Source organism: Myotis nattereri, assembly GCF_964212035.1.
Source record: "Myotis nattereri genome assembly, chromosome: 5".
Taxonomy (NCBI): Eukaryota; Metazoa; Chordata; class Mammalia; order Chiroptera; family Vespertilionidae; genus Myotis; species Myotis nattereri.
Window position 1 is genome coordinate 23,238,755 of NC_138080.1, and position 27,978 is coordinate 23,266,732.

Consider the following 27,978-nt stretch of genomic DNA (forward strand, 5'->3'; position numbering starts at 1 on the left):
AGAGCGGATCCAGAAGGGCGTGGGGAGCAGACGGAGCGCCGCGGAGAGGGGGCGCCCGGCAGGCTGGGCCCCGCAGCCCCAGGGGCCGCCGGGAGCCCCGCCCCTCTGCCCCGCCCCCTCCCCGGGCGCCGACCTCGGCGGTCACGTGACGGCTCCGGCGGCCGCTGGGGCCGGAGGGCGCGGCGCGCGGACGCGGCGGCCTGGTCCAGCGGGGCCGGAGTGGAGCAGGCCGAGCGGGCCGCGCCCCGGGCCTGGGTCCCGCTGTGCCCGCCCCCTGTCCGCCCTTCGCACCCCGCGCGGGGCGCACGCGCGCTTTCCCCGCCACCCCTCCCTCCGCACGGGGACCCCTGGCGGGCGGCGCGAGGACATGGCCAGCGACGCCGTGCAGGTAGGCGCACCTGCATCCGCAGCCGCTCCGCGGCCGCCGGGCACCCCCGCCCGCGCGCTGCCGGGATCCCCGAGACCAGGGCGGCCAGGGCGGGAGCCTCCCGAGTGCCCGGCGTCCCTCCCCTGGGCCCGTCGGGTGGAGCCAGCACTGCCCCCTTCTCGGCAGGTGGAGGTAGGCACCGGGGGGAGCGGGGAGGTCCGGAAGCCCTCTCCGCACCCCCAAGCTCCACCCCTCCCCGATCATTTGAGGGGCGCCGCGGAGGTACGACTTGGGTTGTCTGAGGCTGGCTGTGCTTAGGAATCCCCAGTGCTTGTCGCCCCGTCACTCGCCGCCCCTCCCCCTCGGGGTTTGATTCTCGGCAGGTGCCGCTTTACCTGGGGCAGGTGCTTGGCATGGTGCCTCGGGAGGGGAGGAGGCCACGCGGCCCGGCCCGTGCCCTTCCCCCGCACAACAAAGCTCCCGTGGCCCCGCCTCCGGACTGAGCTTTACGAGGGTCGCGACGCTACTCCGATTGGCACCTGTTGGCAGAAGTGCCCGAGTCACCTCATTAGGTGGGGGGACTGGGAGTCCACAGGGCCACCCTCTGGGCTGCCAGGTGGAACCTCATCCCAGGTGGGAATACCCGGGTCAACAGGCTGGGGATTTTCTCATACCTGGAATCCTACCTGGGCATGGGGAGTAGGGCTGGGTCACCCTCCTCCCCCCTCCCCCCACATACACACACAGAGGCACAGGTGACTGATGCCAATCTGCTGCCCAGCTATGTACTCCCTGTGCCACCTTGTGGACATGGCCTGAACTCACCTCCCCCACCTTTGATAAGCAGGACTGGGTGACTTCTGACCTTTGGTTCAATGACCCAAATCTGAGACATGTCCTGTGCCCCCTTAGTGCCTCACCATCTCAGCGTCGTCTGTGGTGCTGTGTAACCAGGTTCTCGTCTCCTTCTGCACCTGCCCTCCATCCCCTCTGTGTCTCCCCCCTGTCCCCCTGTCCCCCACCCCAGTCCTGCTGATGGCCTGCCAGCCTTGCCGAGGAGCTGGGCGTATATGGTGTTGCAGATCACACAAGGTCAGACCTTGGGGCTGGGGAGGGCCAGGGTCCCTGTCTCTCCCCAGGGCCCTGAGAGGGCTGTTTAGGAATCCCCATTATATGCATGTGCTTGGTATGTACCAAACATGACCGGGATGGAGGCTGTGATTCCTGGAACGAGGCTGGACCTGTGCCGTGGTTCCCCTTCCCATCTCTTGCCTGCTTTCACCCCCTCTCCTGTTCATCCTTTTCTTGTGGCTGCTTGGGCCTGCCACCCTGTCCCTCTGTCTGTCCCAACTTGTGCCTGTCTGTTCTGTGTCCGGCAAACGGATGTCCTGTCCAGATTCCGGAAACGCCCAAAGCATTGAAATCTCCGGACGTGGGGGTCTAGGTCCCTGGTTGCCCTTGGAAGAGGGGAGGATTCTGGGAGATAGGCCTGAGGTCTCCTGCTTTACAGTGAGAGGTGGTGGAGCAGGGATTCTCTCAGCCTGGGCCAGGCCCCTGATTCATGGGTTCACCCTGCTGGCCCTCTGGTGACTCCTGCCTCCTGGGTAGGAGTGAGTCACTCTAGGGAGAGCCCAGGAGGTCAGGCCTCCCTTCCTCCCTGCTCTGCATATTCTCAAGCCTCAGCTGCCGGCGGTCAACTGCTCCTCTCTGCCTGGACCCCCATTTGAGATGGTTCTGCTCCTGGCTGCACCCCTGCTCTGCCTGCTGGGGGCTGGGTGGGGCTGGGCAGTGGGCCCGGCCTGGTTGGGAGTGGGTAGTGTTAGATGACCCTGAGTTTAAATTCCAGCGCTGTCACTTCCCCGCCGTGTGTCCTGGGCCGGGTGCCTTTGTCTCTCCGAGCCCTGGTTCTGCTGTTAGAAAAATGGGACGAAGAGGGTGTGGTGTGTTCATGGTTGGGAGGAAATGTAGACCAGCACCCTGCAGGTGGGGCTGCTGTGAAATCCTTACTGGCAGTCATGGTCAGGAGCGCAGGGTGTCAGTCTGTGTCCTTTAACCCAGGTTTCTCAGCCTCAGCACTATTTTTAAAAAATATATATTTTTTATCGATTTCGGAGAGGGAGAAACATCAATGATGAGAGAGAATCATTGATTGGCTGCCTCCTACAAGCCCCCTACTGGGAATCAAGCCCACAACCTAGGCATGTGCCCTTGTCCGAATTCGAACCCGGTACCCTTTAGCTGGCAGGCCGACACTCTATCCACTGAGCCAAACTGGCTAGGGCAGCCTCAGCACTGTTGACATTCGGGGCTGAATCACACTTAAGGTGGGGACTGCCCTGTGCTGTCTAGGTTATTGAGCAGCATTTCTAGTCTCAACCCACTAGATGCCAGTAGCACCCCCTCCTCAGGCCCAGTTGTGACAACCAAACATGTTTCTGGGTGATGTCAGATCCCTCACAGGTGGGGTGTGCAAAGTCCCCCACCCTCACTGAGAACTGCTCTGTCATCTTACTGAGCCTCGGTTTCCTCACCTGTAAAGTAGGGGGAGAATAATGGCAGCTGCTCAGGATTAATGTGAGTGATTGGTGGGGCTGTGGGGGTGTGGCTTTTGGCCTGCTGTAAACCCTCCCTGGGGGCAGCTGCCCTTGAGGTTGGTCAGGAGCCAAGGAAGACTTTCTCCATCTGTGAAATGGGATCTCTAGGGGCGGGGGTCAGCGCCTGACAGTGGAGCCTGCGCTAGGGTTCTGGGCACTCCTGCTGTAAGTCCTGGTTCTGCCTCGTGCCGGCTGTGAGACCTTGGGACAAGCTATGTCACCATTTAGGGTTCAGTTTCTTCATCTTGAAAATGGGGTGATAACATCTGTAATACTTTCCGCAATAAAGATAAATTTATAAAAGAAAATGGGGTGATAATAGCACCTGCCTCATGGACTTCATTGGTTGCCCTGGGTTATTATTACTATCATTATTACTCAAGTCATACTTGAGCTTCAGAGGGCCACTGGTTTGGGGTACCCTCACCCCTCCAATACTGTTTTCTTAGATCTCAGGGAGGTGCCCTTGGCCAGGCCCTAGGCCCCCGAGGCCTCCAAGCTGTAGTCAGCAGCAGTGGGCACGCAGAGGAAGCAGGAAGTTGTGACTGACTGCCTGCATCTGCAGGCAGGGGGCTGGCTCATGTAAACAACCGTGTACATTTGCATATGGGTGTACACTCGTGTTCTGTGCACATGCCCGTAGGTATATGAGAGTGTGCATACCTCTGAGTCAGCCTCAGGGGCCTGTATACCCTTGGGGGAGCCTGCCTTCGAGTTCATTCAGACGGGTGCTGAGGAGAAAGGTTCCCTAGATGCACAGAGCCCCGGAGCTGGCCCAGCGCAGGGGTTGCTGGGAGCTAGCAGGAAAGAGGAAGTGGCCAGTGAGAGGCCCTGGTAGGGCTGAGGTTCAGGAAGAGGGCAGGGCCCTCAGCCGGGACCCAGGATGGCGGAGGCTGATCCACCTTTGGACCAGGAGCTGGAGGTGGGCCTGGGGTCCCTGTGGGAGGAGGGCAGAAGAGGACCCCAAGCAGCACAGGCCAGAGGCCCTGCTCTTGGTGCCCCTCCGTTTTGGACAGAAGAGAGGAGCTCGGTTGGAGTTTCTGTTTGGAAGATGGAACTATCTGAGGCCCTTGGGGACTCGCACGTCAGGGAGATAGAGGAAGAAAGAGATAGGGCTCTGCTTCTTAGGTCCTGGTTGTAGGGGATAAGAGGAGGGGAGACGGGGACTGTCATTGCGGCCTCCTAGTTTGGGGGTATAGCAGAGGGAAGATGAGGCCAGCCTTGGCACTTGCTAGTTTGAGGCACAGCAAAGGGGAGAAAGAGCCTGTCCTCAGGACCCCAGCCCCATAGTTTTGGGGGGCAGCAGAGGCCTGCCCTTGATATTTCCTTGATTGGGGAGCAGCAGAGGGAAGATGGGGCCTCCTAGTCTGGAGGGACAGCAAAGAGGAGGAGGGGGTCTGCCCGCAGGACCTTGCCATTTGGAGGGGCAACGAAAGGGAGACAAGGCCTGTCCTTGGGGCTCCCTAGTTTGGGAGGACAATGTAAGGGAGGTAGGGCCTGTCCTAGGGGAACCCCCTAGTTTGGGGAGCACAGTGGTGGGGCAATGGGGCCTGTCCTCCAGAATCCCACCACGTAAGAAACAGGTAAAGGGAGGCAGGGCATTGTCTCACCTCCCAGTTTTGGGGCGTCAGAGGATGTGGAGCAGGCCCTGTCACGGGAGCCCCGGGCTGGGAGGAGGCCAGGCTTGGCTGGCTGAGTGGTCTTTACCCCACATCCCCCTGGCCCCACTGACCCTGCTCTGTCCCCGCAGAGTGAGCCCCGCAGCTGGTCCCTGCTGGAGCAGCTGGGTCTGGCAGGTGCTGACCTGGCAGCTCCCGGGGTGCAACAGCAGCTGGAACTAGAGCGGGAGCGGCTGCGGCGAGAGATCCGCAAGGAGCTGAAGCTGAAGGAGGGTGCCGAGAACCTGCGGCGGGCCACCACCGACCTGGGCCGCAGCCTCGGGCCTGTGGAGCTGCTGCTGCGAGGCTCCTCACGCAGGCTTGACCTGCTGCACCAGCAGCTGCAGGAGCTGCACGCCCACGTGGTGCTGCCCGACCCTGCGGCTGCCACCCATGGTGAGCGGGGCCTTCCCAGAGGAGGCGGGATTTCAGGGGCACCACTGCCCCAGGGACTGAGCTGCAGGTTCCCAGAGGGAGGCTAGCCTCATCTCCACGGACCCCCAGGGAGACACACTGGGTTACAGTAGCCTCCACCCTCAAAAACAGTTCGAGCAAACATCAAAACCAACACCCAGAGACTTACAGTGCCACACAAGAACCCCAAACCACACACAGCCACACCAACGCCTGGACAACACCAAAGGACCCACCCAGTGTTACACCAGTATCTGGACTCACAGTCACACCAACACCCAGACAACACCCAAGGACTTAGACACTATCACGTGAATCCCAGGAAGGCTTCAAGTCACCACAGCACGCAGAGACTTCCATACTACCACCCAGCACCCAAACAGATGCACACACAGTCACATCAACACACAAACAATACACACCCAGGGACTCACACACGGTCACACCAACCCCCACAGATTCACATAAACACAGCTGTCTAGCTCTTCCAGACGTACACTGTCCTATCAACAGCCAGAGACTTGTATGCATAACAGGACAGGGCCTAAAGACCCAACACCACTTTCACCAGCACCCAGCCTTTCCATACAATAGGCATATCAATAGCCAGGGGCCCACAGTTATGTCAGTACTATGAGATAGTGCGTTAGGCCAACACCCAGAATCTCATATGGTCACATCTACACTTAGGGTCACTCCCACAGTCACATTACTCTCCACAGAGTCACACAGAGCCATGCCAGCTCCAGAGACATGAGTATCTGGCTGTACACACCCAGACACTCAGACACAGTCATACCATCACCTGAGATCTGAACATGTAGTTGTGCCAACAGAAACATGCTAGGGTTGCCCCAGCACCCAGATTCTCACACAGTCCTTTTTTCTTTTCTTTTTTAAATGTTTTCTTGATTTATAGAGAGTGTCGGGGGGGAAGGTATAGAGAGATAGAAATATTGATGAGAGAGAAACATCATTGATCAGGTGCCTCCTGCACGCCCCTACTGGAGATAGAGCCTGCAACCCGGGCATGTGCCCTGACCCGGAATCAAACCAGCAGCCTCTCGGTCCGTGGGTCGACGCTTAACCTCTGAGCCACACAAGCCGTGCTGACATAGTCCTTCCAGCCTGCTGTCTCACATAGTTACACAAGCGCCTAGGGAGACGCACACTGGCTTCATCATGCCAGTACCCTATGGGTTACAGATAACCACACTCACACCCATGGCCTCCACACAGCTGTGTAAAGAATTAGGGGCCTCTGTTCATAGTCCCACCCACACTGAGGACTCATGCACACCTGGACACTTGCCCATTCATGCTGGTCCCGCCCTGGCACTGAGGGGTTCCTTCCGAGGTCTGGGGTGGTTGGATCCTCAGGGCCCTGGCCTGGGATGGAATCCGGGTTGGACAGAGGGCAGATCCTTTCAGCTGGGCCAAACCTCCTGGGCAGATGGAGGTGAGGGCCCTGGTGACTCCGTCGCACCCACCTCTCTCCAGATGCCCCCCTGTCCCCTGGTGAGGGTGGCCCGGCCTGCTCAGCCGCCAACCTGAGCCGCGTGGCTGGTCTGGAGAAGCAGCTGGCCATCGAGCTGAAGGTGAAGCAGGGAGCAGAAAACATGATCCAGACATACAGCAACGGCAGCACCAAGGTAGGGCACAAGCAGGCACCCCCATGTGCATGCATGCTCTTGAACAGGTCATGGGCAGCGGGTGGGAGAGGTCGGGGGCTAGGGGAGGACAGGGACTGATGGGGGGCGGGAGGCCGGACTGGGGTGCAAGCAGACCCTATGGGAAAGGGGGTGACTGTGTGTGATGTCAGACAGACACATGGCAGAGACTGTCCTCCCACACTTAGTTGTCCCCTAGAGACTTGAGGGTGTCCATGGTCAGGCCCACACAGAGCCACTCACTGCTAGTGACATCTCTCTGACACATGTCAACACCTGGATGCACACATGTCATCAACCTAACATCCAGAGATATACCCATGTCATAACATCTAGAGTCACAGAGTCATAGCAACACCTAGACACCCACACACCATATAACATGTAGAGACATCACTTAGACCCACAGATACACCATTAAATTCACACCCAGAGACCAGAGTTTTCATACAGATATCCCCCCCAGTCATACCAACACGGGGACACTGTCACAGGTCTGTCTGTCCCAACACCCAGAGACACTCACAGAGACAAGCAGTCAGACATGCTGCTAGAGACACTTGTTCACCCATGCTCGTGTGCTCACACACACACACACACACACACACACAAATATTACATGTGAGGGAATAAGCTACACAGATTATTTTTTCTAGCTTTTATTGAGCAATAACATACAGACGTATGGGAAACTTAAGTGTACAACCCAATGAAATTTTACCTGTGTACACACCACCCCATCAAAATCCAGAACATTTCCAGTCACCCAGAAAGTTCCCTCCTTCAGTCAATACCCAGGCTTCTCTCACACAGGTTAGCTTTGCCTGGTTCTGAAACACAGCACAAAGTGGATGGAAAAATACACAACCAGTTTCTTCTTCTTCTTCTTTTTTTTTTTTAATATGGAACGCTTCACGAATTTGCGTGTCATCCTTGCGCAGGGGCCATGCTAATCTTCTCTCTATCGTTCCAATTTTAGTATATGTGCTGCCGAAGCGAGCATGACAACTGTTTCTACTACTTGTGTGTACAGAGGGTCCTGGGCTATGTCCAGTCATTGCAGTACCTTGAACTGCACACAGAAACATCTGGAGCCCCATTATAGCAGACTGTCTCATACACCTACCCAGTCACCCTTGGAGACTCACCCACGTGGCTACAGTCAGGGTTACCCCTGCCATGGGGACGTGCATGCGTGCGAACAGCTGATGCGAATACAGTGCCTGCTGGTGCCAGGCACAGCCCTGAGCTCTTCCTACAGATCAGCCTCTTTAATCTTCAGCCCAGTGGGGATCAGTGCTCTTAGTACTGACCCCATTCCTGCAGATTGAGGAAACAAGCCCAGAGAGGTTAAGTGGCTTGCCTGAAGCCACACAGCTGTGGCAGAGCCAGGATTCAGGCCCCCTGGGCTGCATCACCAGGACATCCAGGAGCACACAGATACAGACACTCTGTCACACCGTCACCCAGGCCTGCACTGTGTGGACAGTAAGGCCGGTGGTTGGACCCCAGCTGTTCGGCAATCCTCTCACTTCCTACCTCTGCCCCCAGGACCGGAAGCTGCTGTTGACGGCCCAGCAGATGCTACAGGACAGTAAGACCAAAATTGACATCATCCGCATGCAGCTCCGCCGGGCGCTGCAGGCCTGCCAGCTGGAGAGCCAGGCAGCCCCAGATGAGGCCCAAGGTGAGCCCCTCGCCTTGAGACAGCCTAGCCTGCATTTAGACTTGCAGCTCAGCTCTCAGCCCTGAGAGGGAGCCCTTTCTGTGGCAGAGAGGTGGGTGCTGTGACTCACTCTGTCACCGGAGCCTGTTCCCCCTCTCTGGGCCTCAGTTTCCCATTTTGTCCCACTTGAAGTTTACCGTAGATCAGATTTTGGCCAACGATAGCCCACAGGCTAAATCTGCTACTGCTTTTTTTTTCTTTCTTTTGTAAGTAAATTTTTATTGGCACACAGCAATGCCCATTATTACTATCATCTAAGGCCAATTTTGCACTGGGACAGCAGAGCTGTGTAGTGACAACAGAGCCTGTGTAGTCTGCAAAGCCAAAAATATTTACTCCCAAATTTTATAGAAAAAATTGCAGACATCTGGACTAAGTGGTTGCCTTGTCATGTTGGTTCATGTTGTGTAAATCTGTGGGTGTCCACCGCATGTGTGTCTGTCAATGAATGCCTGAGGGGTGTCTCAACCTGATTGTCAACCTGAACTTGTGGCAGGGTCTTGATGTATTGTGTGACTGTGTCTGCTACTGATGGGTGTCAGCATTAATGTGCCATAGACTGTGGGGACCATCGGTTGAGTGTATGCCCTGGTAACTATGCTAGTTTGTGTGTCACCATGACAGAGGAGTGTCAGCTGTTGGTGGGTGTTAGGGTGTTTGGGCTGCTATTACAGAACCATAGACTGTGTGGCTGATAAACAGAAATTTATTGCTCACAGTCTGGAGGCTGGAAGTCCAAGATCAAGGTACTCGCAGTTCCAGTGTCCGGTGAGGCCCACTCCTTGGTTCATAGATGGTGTCTTCAAGCTCTCTTCATGTGGTGAAAGGGGTGAAGGAGCTCTCTGGGGTCTCTCTTATTTTTTTATTTAATTTATTTTTAAAAAAAATATTTTTTATTGATTTCAGAGAGGAAGGAAGAGGGAGTGAGAGAGAGAGTAGAAACATCGATGATAAGAGAGAATCCTCGATCAGGCTGCCTCCTGCATGTTCCCCACGGGGATGGAGCCCACAACCTGGGCATGTGCCCTGACCGGGAATCGAACCTCGGCCTCCTGGTTAAATAGGTCAATGCTCAACCACTGAGCACACCGGCCAGGCCTGGGGTCTTTGTTATAAGGGCGCTAATCCCATTCATGAGGGCTCCACCGTCATGATCTAATCACCTCCTAAAGGTCCCACCTCCTAATACTGCCATGTTGGGGCTGGGTTTCAACATAGGAATTTTGGGGAGACACGTACATTCAGACCATAGCAGTAGGGTTTGTAACTCAGATGACAATGCGTGTGTCTTTTGGGGGGGTGGGGCAGAGTGTCAGTATGACTGTCCCTGTGATTGTCTCTCTGTATTGTGAATACCCTTGTGGGTTTCTCAGTAATGGTGTGTGATGGTATGATGATGGCCATGCTTTTCTCGGTGATATCATGAACTTGGGGACAGTATGACTTTGTCCTGTAAGTGTAAGTCTCAGTGATTGTCTGAGTGCCATGAGACAGCAGGCCTAGAAGCAAGAGTGTGACTATGTAAGATGACGTGCCTGTGAATATCAGGGTTCCTGTGGCACTATGTCGTCGGTGTGCAGGTGAGTGCCATACACCTGTGGGTAATGGTATGCCTCTGTGGCTGAGCTCCAGGGTCTGGGTCTGGTGTACAGGACAGCGAGACTGTTGGGCTGTTTCCCGTCTTTTGCTCTTAGAAAGATGGCTGCCATGAACAGTGTACCTGTCAAGACAGCCATGGATAAATGTGACCAAGGCCTTGTGCCTCTGGGTGACAAGTTTCATACACCTGTGTGACAGTGTGTCCCAGTGCCTGTTCCTGTGCCTTTGGGTGACTGGCTGTGTCCTGTGTCAGGGACTTCACACTGGGTGTGACAGCCAGCTTTTCGACATTGGGTCCCCCATGCCTATGGGTATTGGTGGCACTGCCCTACCTGGGTGACAGTGTGATGACATTTCTTTGCCTATCTCTGTGCCTTATCTATGTGGCCGTGTGATTACGTTCTTATGATTTTCCCTGGGCTGGAGTTAGAGTCCTGGGATTTCTGCTGTGGTGTGACCGTGTGTCTTAAGGGTCTTGTGATCATGCCCTTCTGCCCCTGTGACAATGTCCCTTTGCCAAAATTGGGTTTCCAGTCTTTTGCTCTTAGAAAGAAGGCTGCCATGGATAACAATGCACCTCTGTCAAGTGCAGAGGTGTTTCTATGGGACACAGTCCCTGAATTGGGATGTGGATCAAAGAGTAAATACAGCCCTGACCACTTTGACTCAGTGGATAGAGCGTCAACCTGTGGACTGAAGGGTCCCAGGTTCGATTCCGGTCAAGGGCATGTACCTTGGTTGCGGGCACATTCCCAGTAGGGGGTGTGCAAGAGGCAGCTGAATTGATGTTTCTCTCTCATCGATGTTTCTAACTCTCTATCACTCTCCTTCTCCCTTCCTCTCTGTAAAAAATCAATAAAATATATTTTTTTAAAAAAGAGTAAATACATTTGTGATTTTGACAGACATGGCAAAACTGCCTCCATTGAAAGGCAACTTGAATTCCCATCAGCAAGGTATAAAAGTTACTTTTTTAAAAAAATGTCCTGTGTTTGTGTGACTATATTCTTGTGGCTGTCCAGTTGTCCATGGTGTCCCCATGACAGTCCCTGGGGATGCAGTAGGATCCTGACAGTGTTTCTGTCCCTCAGCCTGTGTTGACAGCGTGCCTGTGTGTCTGACTGCCCAGTGTGACAGCCTCTGTCCGAGACCATTCCTGGGAGTGACAGTATTTGGATAAAAGAGCCTGCCCACCCCTTGGGTGAAACTCGATGCGTGTTGGTGGTGATGTCTGTGGCCAGTGCCAGCTCTTATGGAAGGCTGTGTGTCTGGGTTGGTTAGACCTGGATCCCAGGCCCGCCTCACTGCCCTGTGCCCTGTGCCCACAGGGGGTCCAGACCTGGGGGCGGTGGAGCTGCGCATTGAGGAGCTGCGGCACCACTTCCGAGTTGAGCACGCGGTGGCCGAGGGCGCCAAGAATGTGCTGCGCCTGCTCAGCGCCGCCAAGGCCCCTGACCGCAAGGCAGTCAGCGAGGTGAGCGGCAAAGCCTCCGTGTGAGAGGGGCGGGGCCTCCGTGTAGGGGCGGGGCATTTAGTGATGTGGGGTGGGGCCTCCGTGTAGGGGCGGGGCATTTAGTGATGTGGGGTGGGGCCTCCGTGTAGGGGCGGGGCATTTAGTGATGTGGGGTGGGGCCTCCGTGTGGGGGCAGGGCATTTAGTGATATGGGGTGGGGCCTCCGTGTAGGGGCGGGGCATTTAGTGATGTGGGGTGGGGCCTCCGTGTGGGGGCGGGGCCTTGGCTTGGGAGTGCCGCGATGCGGGTGGGGGCTTTAGTCCATGTGATCAGACCTACTTTTCAGGAAGTTAAGGGAGGCTTGGGTTTGGGGCCTCAAGGGAAAAGGGGCCCTAGGTAGGAGTTAGTCGGACACCCCCAGCCCAGCTGTGTCCCCAGCCGGCCCTGCTCCTCCTACTGCAGGCCCAGGAGAAGCTGACCGAGTCCAACCAGAAGCTGGGGCTTCTTCGAGAGGCGCTGGAGCGGCGACTTGGGGAGCTGCCCACTGACCACCCCAAGGGGCAGCTGCTGCGCGAGGAGCTCGTTGCAGCCTCATCCGCAGTCTTCAGTGCCCGCCTGGCTGGGCCCTTCCCTGCCATGCACTATAGCACCTTATGCAAGCCCTCACCGCTCACAGGTGGGTCCCGACCTCCCCTACCTGAACCCACCCCACAGCTCTGAACTCCTGACCCCTCACTGTCCCCAACTCCCCCCTCCCCCCCCCGCCCCCCAAAGATCCAGACTCCCATCCCACTGTTGTCTCACTTTTCCATTCACCCCAACCCTCCAGCCTGGACTCCTGCCCTACCTTGCCCTCTGATTTTGGACTCCTCTCTCACTTTCCCCACCTCCCCATCCAGCTCTGCCTTTCTCCTGCAGCCATAGTCCCTCAGTCCAGCCACTCACGCTCAGAACCTTCGGCGCTGAACCTCTGCCCCTGCCCCTAGCCCCCCCTCCTTAGGCTCCTCACCCACTCCCTCCCCAGACCGACCCTACAGGAGGCCTCTGCCCCTGCCCCTAGCCCCCCCTCCTCAGACTCCTCACCCACTCCCTCCCCAGACCGACCCTACAGCAGGCCTCAGCCCCCACCCTGGACCTCAGACGACCCTCTGAATCATGGCCTGGTTCTGCTCTGCTTCTCCTTGCCTGGACTTCCAGCCTACACGCTTTTCTGTCCTAAACCCCAACACCCGGAGCCCCTCCCCAGCCTGGCCTGCTGCAGCCTCTCCCCTCCCCCTGGTCCCATATTCCTTATTTCTGGGCACAGCCATTCTGTATCAGCTCCCCTGCCCCATTCTGATTGTCCTTCACCTGCTCCCACTTGCGTGCTGGCTGTTTCTGTATATACCTACTTCACCTGGGGCCCCCTCCCTTCGACCTGCCCCAATGGTGGTTCCCCCCTGAGCCTCACCCTCCCTCAGGGACCCTGGAGGTGCGTGTGGTGGGCTGCAGGGACCTTCCAGAGACCATCCCCTGGAACCCTTCACCCTCAACGGGAGGGCCTGGGCCCCCGGACAGCCGCACCCCCTTCCTGAGCCGGCCAGCTCGGGGCCTTTACAGCCGAAGTGGAAGCCTTAGTGGCCGGAGCAGCCTCAAAGCAGAAGCCGAGAACACCAGTGAGTGGGTCTGGAGGGATGAGGTGGGGTGAGGGGTCCTTGGATACCCCACATGTATAACACTCTAACGGCACACTCATTAAGATGGGTACTGTAAGCTAAACTGCAGGTGTCAGGGAGGATGTGGAGAAATTGGAACCCTTGGGCACAGTTGGTGAGAATGTAAAATGGTGCAGCCACTGAACAGCATGACAGATCCTCAAAAAATTAAACATGGAATTACCATTTGACCCAGCAGTCCAGCCTCTGCGTATATGCCCAAAAGACTTGAAAGCAGGTTCTTGAAGAGACGTTTGCACACCTGTGGTCATAGCAGCATGACTCAACCATAGCCAAAAGGTAGAAGCAACCCAAATGCCCATTGAACCACATCGTGCTGAGGGAAATAAGCCAGTCACGAAAAGGCAAATGCTGTGATTCCACTTATGTGCGGTCTCTAGAGCAGTCCAACTCAGAGAGGGGGAAGGAATGGTGGTTCCCAGTGACGGGGGCAGGATGGGGAGTTAATGCTTAATGAGGACAGAGTTTCAGTTTGGGCATATGAACGCGTTCTGCAGGTAGATGGTGGTGATGGTCACATGACAGCGTGAACATACTTAATGTCACGTGGCTCTCCACCTAAAAACGTTTGTGATGGAACTTTTATATGAATTTACCACAATAAAGAAACACTAATATATATAAAGTATGTGTAACGAAAAATAACATTAGGGCAAACATTCATATATCCACCACCCAGGTCAAGAAATAGAACTCTCTGGAAGCTTCCTCAGGTTCCCTCCCCAATTCTAGCCCCTTCCTTTTCTGTCCTAGTGGTAACTGCTCTTCCGACTTCATGGTTGTCTTTTTTTTTTCTTTTTCTTTTTTTGGTTTCCTTTGTAATTTTAGCACTTCATATATGTGGAAGCATACAGATTCCATATCAGTGGCTTCTTTCATTCAACATTGTTTGGAAGATGGATCCATATTGTTGTGTTAAACTATAGTTCATTCATTTTTACTCCTGTTTAATAGTCTATTGTCTTAAACTGAGCCAAATCAAATTGATGTCTTTCAGTTTTTTTGTGTGTTTTTTTTACACAAAGTTTTATATATTTTTTAAAATTTATTTTTAAAAATATTTTGTATTGATTTGAGGGATAGAGAAAGGGAGAGGATTAGAGAGATAGAAACATCGATGAGGGAGAAACATCAATTGGCTGCCTCCTGCACTCCCCTCACTGGGGATTGAGCCCATAATCCAGGCATGTGCCCTGACCGGGAATCAAACTGGTGACCTCTTGGTTCATGGGTCAAAGTTCAACTACTGTGCCACACAGAAGTTGATTTTTTAAAATTTTTTTTAGAGAGAGAGGAAGGGAGAGAGAGAAACACCAATCTGCTGCCTCATGCATGTCGCTTTTGTGTTGTTTTTTGTGTTGTAAAAAATAGTTGAATATCAGCAATTTCATGATTTAGGTAATAAGACTATATTGTCATTTTGAAGGTGTTCCTCAAAAATTTATACACATACTTTGAATAATTATAAAGGCAGTGTTTATTAAAGTACATTTCATTTTCAGAACTGAGCTGTCAGCTGTTAAAGTGTGTATACATTTCTTTGGGACACCCTATGTGTTAATTCCTCTGTTAATGGACAGGGAGATGCTTCCAGTTTGGGGCCATTATATGCCATTATATAAGCATTATATTATGCATCTCCTGGTACATATCTGCATGCATTTTTCTAGGGTAAATATTTAGGAGTACATTGCTGGAATGTGTAATGTGCATATAGAATAAAAGTAAATTTGGATCCCTACCTCACATCATACACAAAAATCAACTGGAGGTGGATTAAAGGCTTTAATATGAAAGGTAGACCTAACTGGTTTGGCTCAGTGGATAGAGTGTTGTCCTGTGGACTGAAGGGTCCCTGGTTCAATTTCGGTCAAGGGCACATGCCCCGGTTGCAGGTTCAATCCCCAGTGCGGGGCGTGCAGGAGGCAGCCAATCAGTGATTCTTATCATTGATGTTTCTCTCTCTCCCTCTCCCTTCCTCTCTGAAATCAATAAAAATATATATTTTTAAAAAGATAGCATAGCAGAATATTATGATAGGAAATATGATAAAAATATTTAATAAGATAAAAGAGCTATATCCCACCCCAGCATTTCCTGACCCTCTCATCCCCCCACCCCTCTTCCCCGGTTGCAGGTGAAGTTAGTACTGTGCTCAAGCTGGATAACACAGTGGTGGGACAGACATCCTGGAAGCCATGTGGTCCCAACGCCTGGGACCAGAGCTTCACCCTGGAGCTAGAGAGGGTGAGCTAGGTTGGGGGACAATGGGGCCTGAAGGAGGAGGGTTCTGGGCCTTGGGCACCCCCAAATCATGGCCCTCTTCCTTTCCCTTGAGGCACGGGAACTGGAATTGGCTGTGTTCTGGCGGGACCAGCGGGGCCTGTGTGCCCTCAAATTCCTGAAGTTGGAGGATTTCTTGGACAACGAGAGGCATGAGGTCCAGCTGGACATGGAACCCCAGGGATGCCTGGTGGCTGAGGTACAGTCATACCCCTAACCCTGAGAAAATACTTCCTGCATCTCCAGGTCCAAATTTGGAAGATGTGTATCAATTGGGCTCAGAACCTTGATAGAAAAGTACATCTAATTAGTTACATCAGTGACATGACTTAAGCTTGGATTGGTTTTGTTTTGAGGCAAGATTTAAAAAAATTTTTTTTAACAGAATTTTGTCAAACCAGAAAAGAAAAACAAAACTTGGCTACATGTCATGGCCCATGGCAACAGGTGCTAGCAGAGCCACAGTCAAGTAGAGAGAGATTCCTGCTGCAGTGGGGCTAGGGTTCAAGTCCGGGATCCCACCCTCAGCACTGTAGACATGGGGGCCGGATCCTTCTCAGTTGCAGGGGCCATTCTGTACATTGTAGGGTACTGAGCAGCATCCCTGGTTTCCACCCCCAGGATGCCAGTTGCAACCCCCTGGTTGTGACAGCCACAGTGTCTCCAGACCTTGTCAATCGTCCCCTGGTCGAGAGGCCATGATCTGAATAACATTCCTATCTGACCCCTTTCGTCTGTCCCCAGTGGCTTGCTGTGGTTCACTTGTTCATCCTCACAACCACCTAACGCACAGCTGACAGTGGAGGAAACGGAGGCCCAGAGAAGAAAAGCCCCCGGCCCTTCATTTGGCCCAAAGTATCCTAAAAATATTTTTAAATTTGCCTCTAACATATCCACGTGCCCTGTTTTATATACATACATCCCTCCCCATACCCATATCCCCCTGTGAAAATTCTTAGGTGATCTCATAATCCAGGAACCGAAGGGAACGAAGAGCTGACTTCCGTGGCAGGCCAGTTTCTTCTGTGAACTGGTGGGGGTGGCCCGGGGGCAGATTCTGAAGCCTTCAGGCTTTCTCTCTGGCATTTGATTTTGTTTTATGCTTCCCCAAAATGTCATCGGTAGAACTTTCTATAGTTGTGTTGTCGATGAGACAACAATAGTTGCGTTCTGCTGTGGGAGGAAATGTTTTCTGTCCGTGTCATCCAGGATAGTAGCCGCCAGCCTAGTAGCCACTTGAAGTGTGGCCAGTGTGACTGGGGAACTGAACCGTTAAAGTTACTTAAGTTTTCTTTCACTTAAATAGCCACATGTGGCCAGTGGCAACTGTATTGGACACACATAAAGTGACACCGTTCTGTGACTTTGGCACTTTCTAGAAGATGTGTTGGAGTTTGGAGAATTCAGCTAGACCAGTGGTGGGCCCACCTGGGTGGGCACCAGTATCTCCTGGAGGGCTTACTGAAACAGACCGCTGGGCCCACCCTGGTGTTTCTGAACCAGTGAGTCCAGGCGGGGGCTCGTGGATCTGCATTCTACCACCTTCCCCGGCAATGCTGATTTGCAGGTCTGGGACCGCTCTCGGGAATCAGGGCACTAAGCGACTAGGACCTCTTTGCTGGAGTTGAATGTGCATCTTGTTGGGTCGGACTCCCTCCCCACCCCTGAGGAAGGCTTGGGTGCCTGCTTCTCGTGGCTCCAAAATGACACACTCTCTCTCCCTTCCTTGCCCTCTCCTTTCCTTGCCTCCCGCACGTGCCCCAACTGGGGCCGAGGAGGTGGCTCTGCCAAGGGGTGGATTGGTTTTGTAACCCCTTAATATGGTGCAATGCCACAGTGATCGGAATCCCCAAAACATGCACGTGCACCCCTCTGCTCCTAAGGGCTTCTCCACTAAGCTGCCTGAAAGTGGGCAAGGATCCTCACCGGTGACCCCTCTCCCCAGGTCACCTTCCGCAACCCTGTCATTGAGAGGATACCCCGGCTTCGACGGCAGAAGAAAATCTTCTCCAAGCAGCAAGGTGAATGGGTGGGTCCGGGCAGGGGAGAGGCCCGGGGTCCCAGGAGCGACTCGGAGGTGACACTGCCCCGTCCCCCCAGGGAAGGCGTTCCAGCGTGCTAGGCAGATGAACATCGACGTCGCCACCTGGGTGCGGCTGCTTCGAAGGTTCATTCCCAGTGCCACGGCCACGGGCACCTTCAGCCCGGGGTCTTCTCCCGCACCCGAGACCCGATCCACAGGGTAAGGAGGACAGGCCCTGGGGTCCCTGCTGCCCCTGTTGCTTCTCAGGGTGCTGGGTCCGATATACCCTCCTTTTTTGTACTACAGCGACATATCCGTGGAGAAGCTTAACCTCGGGGCGGATTTGGACAACTCCCCCCAGAAGAGCCCTCTGGGTTTTCCTTCCAGCCCATCAAGTCTGGTAAGCATCTCTCTCCTCCCCTAAGCCTGGCTAGGCAGCATCAGGGAGCCTCCTTCCCAGCTCAAGGCCCAGAGACCACCAGGAACTTCCCTGGGTCACACAGCACTCCTCTGGCAGAACCCAGGTCCAGTTCTTTTTGTTGTTGTTAATCCTCACCTGAGGATATTTTTTCTATTGATTTTTTTTTTAGAGAGAATGGAGGGAAGGAGGAAGGGGGAGAAAGAGAGAGATTAAGAGAGAAACATCGATGTGAGAGAGACACATCAATTGCTTGCCTCCTGCATGAGCCCCAACTGGGGCAGGGAGTGAACCTGCAACCCAGTGCAAGTTCCTTGACAGGGAATTGAACCCGTGAGCCTTCAGTTCTTGGGCCGATGCTCTAACCACTTAGCAGCACCTGCCAGGGCAGGGTCCAGTTCTTTATCCTGGATAAAAACATGAGCTCCAGAGCCAGGCCTCCTGGTCCCCATTCCTGCTCTGCTACCTCCTAGCTGTGTGACCCATGCCAAACACTGCCCTGTAAAAATGAGCATGTTTAAAACTCATGTCAAAGATAGAAGTCAAGATAGTGGTTTTTCTCTGGGTGGGGTGGGGGTGGTTATTGATAGGAGGGGAACACAGGGGAGCCTGCCAAGTGATAGGAGTCTTCTACATCTTGCTCTAGGTCAGAGGTCAGCATACTTTTTCTGTAAAGGGTGATATAATCAGTATTTTCATCTTTGTGAGCCAGGTAGCCTTGGTCCTAACTATCAACACTGCCATTGTAGAAAGCAGCCACACGTAATACTAACATCCACCAGTGGGTGTGGCGGTGTTCTGGAAAACCTGATGATGGACACTGAAGTGTCAATGATACATCGTTTTCCTAGATCAGGAAGTATTCTTTCGATTTTCCCATCCCTTTAAAAATATAAAGACCATCCTTAGTTTACAAACCATAGAAAAAACAGCATTTACCCACTCCTTGTCTAGGGATGGGGACCCAGGTGGACATGTATATGATAGCTGATCCCTTCACCATCTCCCTGAGTGCATTTTTAAATTATTATCATTTTAAAATATATGTTGATTTCAGAGAGGAAAGGAGAGGGAGAAAGAGATAAAAACATCAATGAGGAGAGAGAATCATTGATTGGCTGCACACCCCCTACTGGGGATCAAGCCTGCAACCCAGGCAGGTGTCCTTGACCAGAATTGAACCCAGGACCCTCCATTCTGCAGGCCAACACCCTATCCAATGAGCCAAACCAGCTAGGGCCTGAGTGCATTTTATATTTTATTTTGTTTGTTGATCCTCACCTGAGGATATTTTTTCCATTGATTTTTTTTAGAGAGAAGGGAAGGGAGAGGGAGAGACACAGAGAGAGAAACATTGATGTGAGAGACACATCAACTAGTTGCATCCCGCACGTGCCCCAACTGGGGCCGGGGATTGAGCCTGCAACCAAGGTACGTGCCCTTGTCTGGAATCAGTCCTCGGGCCAGCACTCTAACTACTGAGCAAACCCTAGGGCTATTTTATTTAAAATAAAAATAGCCTTGGCTAGGTGGCTCAGCTGATTGAAACATTGTTTAACCCCAAAAGGTTGTGGGTTCAATTCCGAGTCAGGGCACATACCTCGGTTGTAGGTTCAATCCTGGGTTGGGGTGGCTATAGGAGGCAGCTAATCAATGTTTCTCTCTCACATCAATGTTTCTCTTTCTCTCTCTCCCTTCCTTGCTTTCTAAAAATCAATTATATATATATATATCCTATATAATAAAAGGGTAACCCAAGAAACCAGAAACACCAATCAGAAAGGATATATGCACCCCTATGTTCATAGCAGCACAATTCACCATAGCTAAGATCTGGAAACAGCCTAAGTGCCCATCAGTAGATGAATGGATTAGAAAACTGTGGTACATCTACACGATGGAATACTATGCTGCTCTAAAAAGGAAGGAACTCTTACCATTTGCAATGTCGTGGATGGAACTGGAGAGCATTATGCTAAGTGAAATAAGTCAGTCAATGAAGGAAAAATACCACATGATCTCACTCATTCATGGATAATAGAGACCATTATAAACTTTTGAACAATAATAGATATAGAGGCAGAGCTGCCTCAAACAGATTGTCAAACTGCAGCGGGAAGGCCGGGGATGGTTGGGGGGCAGGAGGTAGGGGGGTAAGAGATCAACTAAAGGACTTGTATGCATGCATATAAGCATAACCAGTGGACATAAGACATTGGGGGATAGGGGAGGCTAGGGGACTGTCTAGGGCGGGGGGATAAAATGGACACATATGTAATACCCTTTGTAATACTTCAAGCAATAAATAAAAAATAAAAAAAACAAAAAAGAAAAAGAAAAAAGAAAAAAAAACATTATGCCAATAAATTTGATAGTTGAGGAAAAGGAAAAAATCCTCAAAAGATACAGACTACCAAAGTGCATTAAAGAAGTGGAAAATTTGAATACCTTGTACCTACAGTGGGGCCTTGACTTACGAGTTTAATTCATTCCGTGATGGAGCTCATAACTCAAATTATTCGTATGTCAAATCGGTTGTGAATGAGTGAGACACGTGATGCTGGGCTGATGTGGCGTTCACTGTGACGCTCGCTGTGCCAACTAGCGGTTGGGTATCTGAAGCTGGCTCATAACCTCAATTTTATCTCTCAACTCAAAGAAAAAATCGGCCGAGAGACGGTTCGTATCTCAAAAAACTCATTAGTCAGGACACTCATAAGTCAAGGCCCCACTGTAGTCTTAAAATTTTGAATTTTTAAGTTACAAATATTGAAATATTAAATCATTCAGTAACAGATGGCTCACTGTATTAGTTTGCCAGGGCTGTTATTACAAAATAATACAGAAGGGGTGACTTAAACAACAGAAATTTATTATCCCACAGTTCTGGAGGCTAGTAGTATAAAACCAAGGTGTTTGAGTAGATAAATAATGCAATAAAAAATGGGCAAAATACAATAACAGACATTTTTTCAGAAACAATATACAAATGAAAAAATATGTACAAGAAAGTAAGTTGATCATTAATCATTATAGAAATACTAAATAAAACCACAATTTAAAATCACTATATATCTATCAAATGGCTAAAATGAATATAGTTACACCAGTAAGTAGTGGCAAGGATATGAAGAAAGTAGATTACTCATACATTGCTGGTGGACATGTAAAATGGTACAGCCATTCTGGAAGTCAGTTTGGCATTTTCTTAAAAACTAAGTAAGTAAATGTTACATGACCTCACAATTGCACTTTTATGTCTTTATCAGTGACGAGTGAACACATATGCATACAAAAACCTTCATGTGATTGTCTGTAGAAGCTTTATTCATAATAGCCAAAAAATTGAAAGAACTCTCTGTCCTTCATAGGTAAATGGTTAAACAAATTGTGACCCTTCAATAACATAAATTACTACTTGGCTACAAAAAAAGGAACAAAATATTGATACATGCAACAACCTGGATGAATCTGTAAGCAGTTACATTCAATGAAAAAATTAAATCACAAGACATTGCATACAAAAAAAATAATAAATAAAAAAATAAAAAATAAAAGGGTAATATGCAAACTGACCCTAACAGCAGAAAGAGTGGGAATGACTGGTGATTATGACACACACTGACCACCAGGGGGCAGACGCTCAATGCAGGAGCTGCCCCCTGGTGGTCAGTGCGCTCCCACAGGGGGAGCTCTGCTCAGCCACAAGCCAGGCTGATGGCTGCCAGTACAACTGTGGTGGTGGGAGCCTCTCCCGCCTCCTCAGCAGCACTAAGGATGTCAGACTGCAGCATAGGCCTGCTCCCCACTGGCAAGTGGACATCCCCCGAGGGCTCCTGGGCTGCCAGAGGGATGTCTGACTGCCAGCTTAGGCCCAGTCCCCTGGGAAGCGGGCCTAAGCCAGCAGGTGGTCATGCCCCGTGGGGTCCCAGACTGCGAGAGGGCACAGGCCAGGCTGAGGGACCCCCCACCCCGAGTGCACAAATTTTTGTGCACTGGGCCTCATATATATATATATATATATATCCTTGGGTGAGGATTAAAGAGAAAAAGAAAATAATACATGCTTCATGGCATTGAATTAAATGAGATATCTCATTATATGAGATGAGGTGAGTCTGGCAAAAAAGAAACCCAAACCTCCCCAAAATTAGTAACACTGATGGCTGGGAAAGATGCAGGAAAACAGGCAGCCCATGGGCATGCCCACTGTTACATCCACTTGGGGGGCTAGCTGGCTGAGTTAAAAATGGACACTATCTTACCCTGCCCAGAGTGACTCAGCAATTAAAGCACTGGTTCCTGCACCAAAGGGTCTTGGGTTCAATTTCCAGTCAAAGGCACATACCTGGGTTGCAGGTTCGATCCCCATTCCCAGGAGGCACGTGCAGGAGGCAACCAATCAATGTGTCTCTCTCCCATCGATGTTTCTCTCTCCCCCCCCCCCTCCCTCCTTTCCATTCTTTCTGAAAAGCAATGGAAAAAATATCCTTGGGTGAGGATTAACCAAACAAAAAACAAAGAAATGGATACTGTCTTGACCCAGAAATCCCACTCTGGACCTACCCTAGATCTTTACACAGCATCACATCCTGTTCACTGCAGCGGCTTTATGAGGGCAAAAGAGTGGAAACAACTTCAGGGACCCTCCATGGGAACCAGTGCTAAATAAATGACAACGTGGAATAGTATGCAGCTGTGAAAATAAAACAAGTCTGGTGTGCCAGTGTAGACTGATTTCCAAGACAGATTGTCCAGTGGGAGAGCAAGATTAGAGTATTGTCAGTAGGCTATTGTGCAAGGAAAGTGGAGCCTATCCTGGCACTTTTGTTCATGTGGGTATAAACTATATCTAGAAAGATACCAAGGAAATCACTGACAGCAGCTGGCTCTAGGGAGGGCAGCTGAGGCAGGGAGGACTGTGTTTGAGCCTGTTTCTACTGATTGAATTTTTGGAACTGTGTACTTTTTCCCCATAAAAATACTAATTTTGATTCTTTTCAAAGTTACATATAGATGTGGTATAAAGAATTAATGCCTCCTCTAGCCAGTTTGGCTCAGTGGATAGAGCACTGATTGTCCTGCAGACTGAAGGGTCCTGGGTTCCATTCGGTCAAGCGCACATGCCTAGATTTCGGGCTCGATCCCCAGCAGGGGGCGTGCAGAAGGCAGCCGATCAGTGATTCTCTCTCATCATTGATGTTTCTATCTCTTTCTTCCTCTCCCTTCCTCACTGAAATCAATAAAAAATATATTTTATAAAGGTCTTGTTTAAAACAAAAAAGAATTAAGTGGCTCCAAAGGGCTAATACCAATAAAGGGAATAAGTAGATAAATGGTAAATATTTTACAGCATGAAATGTACTGGGGAGAAAAATAAAGCAGAAAAGGGGATGGAGAGGGTTGGTGTTGCGGGTTCTGTTACTTATTTCATAGCGTGGTCCGCTGACCACCTACGAAGGTGACATTTGAATAAAGGCCTGAAGGAGGTGAGGAAGGAACTGCAGAAAAGAGTTCTAGGCGAGGGGACACTCGGTGCAGAGATACGAGGGTGGACGCATGTCTGGTCTGTGCAGGGCACAGTGAGAGGAACTTGTGGTTAGACGGAAGTGACGAGTGGGAGCAGAGGTGAGGTCAGAGAGGTGACAGGAGCCTTGGTGGCTATTGTGGTTATGGGGTGCCTCACTCTGACCCCATCTCTCTGCTACAGAGTTCGCCAGTCCAGGAGACAACCACCACATCTGAGCTGCCTTCAGAGACTCAGGAGACCACAGGCCCCGCCCTATGCAGGTGACACCCCTCCCCTGTCCACCACCCACCACCGCTGCCCACTGTCCCTGTCCCCACCAGTGTCCTCTCTCCACAGCCCTCTCAGGAAGTCACCCCTGACCCTCGAGGACTTCAAGTTCCTGGCAGTGTTGGGCCGGGGTCACTTTGGGAAGGTGAGACGGTGGCAGGAAGTTGAAGAGCTGGGAGTCTACACCCTTGGGTCTCTGGACTGGTTGCTAAGGCCACCCCTGCCCACTGTGGTTACAGGTGCTGCTTTCTGAGTTCCGGCCCAGTGGGGAGCTGTTCGCCATCAAGGCTCTGAAGAAAGGGGACATTGTGGCCCGAGATGAGGTGGAGAGGTGGGGACCCTGCTCAGGCCGTCTGAGAACATCAGTCTTCTCTCCTGGGAAATGGGAGTCAGAGCAGTCCTTCCTCACACTTACTGAGCTAGTACTTAAGAAAATACAAACTCTTTTCTTAACATTTACTTATTTACTTATTTATACTCACTCTTAGAAACATCCACTCTGCGCTTTATATTCACTGACTCATTTGTTCCCCACAGCAGCCCTGTGTGGTAAACACTGTTATTGCTCCCTTCTCCTGATGGCACAGAGAAGTTGAGCAAGTTGCCTGAGGTCACATAGCCAGTAAGCAGCTGGTCCAGGATTTAAACCTAGGGACTCGGGCTCTGAAGCCTGTGCTTTTTTTTTCTTTTAATTGATTTCAGAGAGGAAGGAAGAGGAAGATAGGAACATTAATGATGAGAGAGAATCATTGATCGGCTGCTTCCTGCACACCCCCTACTGGGGATTGAGCCCACAACCCAGGCATGTGCTCTGACTTGGAATCGAACCAGGACCGCCTGGTTCATAGGTCAATGGTCAACCACTGAGCCACACCAGCCGGGCTGAAGCCTATGCTCTTAATGGTGCCATAGCATTGCCTCAGCTTTGGGGTCAGGGCCCTGAGTTCAAATCCCATCTCTGCCACAGACATACTCAGAGATCCTGGGGAGACCCTTCTGAACCTCAGCCTACCCCTCAATAAAAGGGGAGTAATAGTGTCTTTATTGCAGGGTAATCAAGGTGCATTAAACGAGAGACTGAATCTAGAGCATTCTGCATAGTGCCTGGCCTCCTGTAAATTCTCAGTTAGAAACACTGAGACTGTCCCCAATCTTCTTGATATCTTTTTGTTAACCAGGAACCCAATTCGGGCAGACTTAAGCAAATAGAAGAATTTATTGCTCTGGATCAGAAATGTCCAGGGGTGTCTGCCTTCAGGCATGGTTGTATCCAGGTGTTCAGATAATGTCTCTCAGTTCTGCTTTCCTGTGTATGGGCTTTGCAGTCCCCTCATAGCGGCAGGGGTGCCCTCCACCCAGCAGTTTAAGGCTCATCCACTAGATTTAGCCCTTCTTCCTAAAAAATTCCAGGAGATCCCAGTCATATGCCTATGTTGCGGGCTCCATCCCCAGTAGGGGGCGTGCTGGAGGCAGCCCATTGATGTTTCTCTCTCTCTCTTCCTCTCTCTGCAATCAATAAAAACATTTTTTAAAAATATTTTTTTATTTCAGAGAAGAAGGGAGAGGGAAACAGAGAGAAACATTAATGATGTGAGAGAATCATTGATCAGCTGCCTCCTGCACGCCCTCTACTGGGCATTGAGCCCATAACCCAGGCATGTGCCCTTGACCAGAATTGAACCTGAGACCCTTCAATCCGCAGGCTGATACTTTATCCATTGAGCCAAACCAGCTTGGGCAATAAAAACATTTTTTAAAAATTCCAACAGAAATCCTGAGATTGAGCCCCATTGGCTTGGCTTCCTCATTCCTGAATAAATTCCTGGCCAGGGAGATGGGGTACTCCAATAGCCCACCCCTTGCAGCTCCCCAAAGAGAAGTTGGGGGAATGTTACTAGGATGACAGATGGATTCTAGGAGCCTGTTTAGCTGACAAGGCTGCCGAAGTTTAGCGATATGAAGCAATATGCCCAAGGTTGCACAGCCATAAGAGGCCTTCAACAAATATCCAATGTTTGAGGTCTCTAGGAGTGTGAGAGTTGGGGGTAGGGAGCTACTATGCTCTCTGACCCCTGTCCCCACCCTGTCCAGCCTGATGTGTGAGAAGCGGATCTTGGCAGCGGTGACCAGCGCAGGACACCCCTTCCTGGTGAACCTGTTTGGCTGTTTCCAGACACCGGAGCACGTGTGCTTTGTGATGGAATACTCGGCTGGTGGGGACCTGATGCTGCACATCCACAGTGACGTCTTCTCCGAACCCCGAGCTATGTGAGCCTGGCCCCCTGCACCCCATGCCTCAGTCCCTTCTCCATCCTCCCCCTAAAGATCCCACCTTCCTCCCTGCCTCCCCCCGCACCAGCCCTTGGAGTCTGGTCGAATGGGGGGCTTTTGAGGATGTGGCATCCAGGTTTGTATGATCTTCCTTGTGGGGAGGCCTGGCTCCCTCACACCAGCCTCTCTCTGCAGCTTCTATTCAGCCTGCGTGGTGCTGGGGCTGCAGTTTCTCCACGAACACAAGATTGTCTACAGGTGTGTGTGTGTGCGTGTGCATGCTCATGCATGCATGCTCTGCCCACTGGGGGGCCCTCAGGCTTCAGGCAGGGCCCCCATTCCCACTCATTCCTCTTTACATCCCCCAACCCCTCACAGGGACCTGAAGTTGGACAATCTGCTCCTGGACACGGAGGGCTATGTCAAGATCGCAGACTTTGGCCTCTGCAAGGAGGGTGAGGGGCGGGGCAGGGATCTGAGGGTATTAGACAGAATGGGGGGAAGGAATGGAGTCCCCAACCCTACCCAGGTTATCTCACAACCTCACCCTTGATCCTGGGACAGGGCTGGTGGGACCCCCTCCATCCCCCAATAATCTCACATGTCCCTGCTGCCCCAGGGATGGGCTATGGGGACCGGACCAGCACATTCTGTGGAACCCCGGAGTTCCTGGCCCCCGAGGTGCTGACAGACACGTCGTACACGCGGGCGGTGGACTGGTGGGGGCTGGGCGTGCTGCTCTATGAGATGCTGGTTGGTGAGGTGAGGCCACAGGCTGCCCCCACCCTGCTTGTCCCTGGGATGGCACTGGAACCTGCGTGTGCCCAGGGGTGGAATCAGAATCTGCCTCCAACACGTGTTGTGTGACCAGGGGCAGGTGGCTTCTCTCTGGCCTTAGTTTCCAAATTGTAAAGTGGGGTACATACCCTCCGCGTGCAGGTGCAGCCAGAGCAGAGGGCTTTGGGGCTGGGTGTGGCATGGCCAGAGGAGGTGCCTAATTCATCACCCTGTTCTCCCTGCTTTCTCCCTGTTCCCAGTCCCCTTTTCCAGGGGACGACGAGGAAGAAGTATTTGACAGCATCGTCAACGATGAGGTTCGCTACCCCCGATTCCTGTCAGCTGAAGCCATCGGCATCATGCGCAGGGTGAGGACCCCCCAAGCTGGGGTGTACTGGGGAGGGCTCTGGGGTCCGGAGGGAAGGCTGATACAGTGCCCCCACGCGCAGCTTCTGCGGAGGAATCCGGAGCGGAGGCTGGGATCCAGCGAGAGGGATGCGGAGGATGTGAAGAAACAGCCCTTCTTCAGGGTGAGGACCCTCATCCTTCCAAGGGCCTGGCCATTTCCCCCACCTTGTTGCTTCACCTTCAACATCGTCACCCCTGCCTTCCCCCTCCCTCACCCTCACTGACCCTGCTACACCCATACCTCCTCCAGGCTGGCCTTAGGGAGCCGCTGCCTTAGTGTGAGACCAGGCTCCCCTGATCCTTTCCGGCCTCCCAGCCCCGCCCACTCTGCCCCGCTATCTTGTGACTCAGAGGGACCTCCACAGATCCAGAGGTGGAGGGGCGCAAGGGGCTGGCCCCTCATGCCCGCTGTGCCCCAGCCCCCCACACTGACCTCCCCCCACTCTCCCTGTAGACCCTGGGCTGGGACGCCCTGCTGGCCCGGCGCCTGCCGCCGCCCTTCGTGCCCACGCTGTCAGGCCGCACAGATGTCAGCAACTTTGATGAGGAGTTCACCGGGGAGGCCCCCACGCTGAGCCCGGCCCGGGACTCGAGGCCCCTCACGGCCGCGGAGCAGGCGGCCTTCCGGGACTTCGACTTCGTGGCCGGGGGCTGTTAGCCCGCTCCCCTGCCCTTGCTCCCACCCAGCTGTTGTTAGTTTTTAAAAATGCCTTTGGGGTTTGCCCCCTCCATGCATCCCTGGCTCTTTTTGTTCACAGTAATGGGGATGGAGGGGCGTAATGAGAGGTGGGGAGAGGGGGGTGGG

At 52.3% G+C, this 27,978-nt stretch overlaps 1 protein-coding gene across 4 annotated transcripts; it reads left to right on the forward strand.

Annotated features, from left to right (window-relative positions):
• The first annotated feature begins 153 nt into the window (after nt 1-153).
• PKN1 (protein kinase N1) lies at nt 154-27,908 on the forward strand. 4 transcript variants are annotated; one of them, XM_081092080.1, is made up of 22 exons: nt 166-388; nt 4,712-5,015; nt 6,534-6,685; nt 8,255-8,390; nt 11,357-11,502; nt 11,944-12,157; nt 12,942-13,136; nt 15,334-15,443; nt 15,535-15,678; nt 17,425-17,500; nt 17,580-17,721; nt 17,809-17,902; nt 23,631-23,710; nt 23,787-23,862; nt 23,957-24,048; nt 25,809-25,985; nt 26,184-26,246; nt 26,367-26,443; nt 26,608-26,750; nt 27,026-27,133; nt 27,215-27,295; nt 27,628-27,908. In XM_081092080.1, the coding sequence occupies exons 1-22, from the start codon at nt 368-370 to the stop codon at nt 27,829-27,831; spliced, it is 2,835 nt and encodes a 944-aa protein (XP_080948206.1). In that variant the 5' UTR covers nt 166-367; the 3' UTR covers nt 27,832-27,908. The 4 variants fall into 4 exon arrangements, 3 of the variants coding, with proteins under 3 accessions (XP_080948206.1, XP_080948207.1, XP_080948208.1); XM_081092082.1 differs by lacking the exon at nt 166-388 and adding an exon at nt 3,830-3,883; XR_013996045.1 differs by lacking the exon at nt 26,608-26,750 and having other exon boundaries at nt 154-388.
• Nucleotides 27,909-27,978: the final 70 nt, after the last annotated feature.

Coding starts and splice junctions, on each gene's coding strand:
- PKN1 (XM_081092082.1), top strand. CDS start 3,845: ATGGCGGAGGCTGATCCACCTTTGGACCAGGAGCTGGAG. Junction 3,884..4,711: donor CTTTGGACCAGGAGCTGGAG/GTGGGCCTGGGG, acceptor CTGTCCCCGCAG/AGTGAGCCCCGCAGCTGGTC. Junction 11,503..11,943: donor ACCGCAAGGCAGTCAGCGAG/GTGAGCGGCAAA, acceptor CTCCTACTGCAG/GCCCAGGAGAAGCTGACCGA.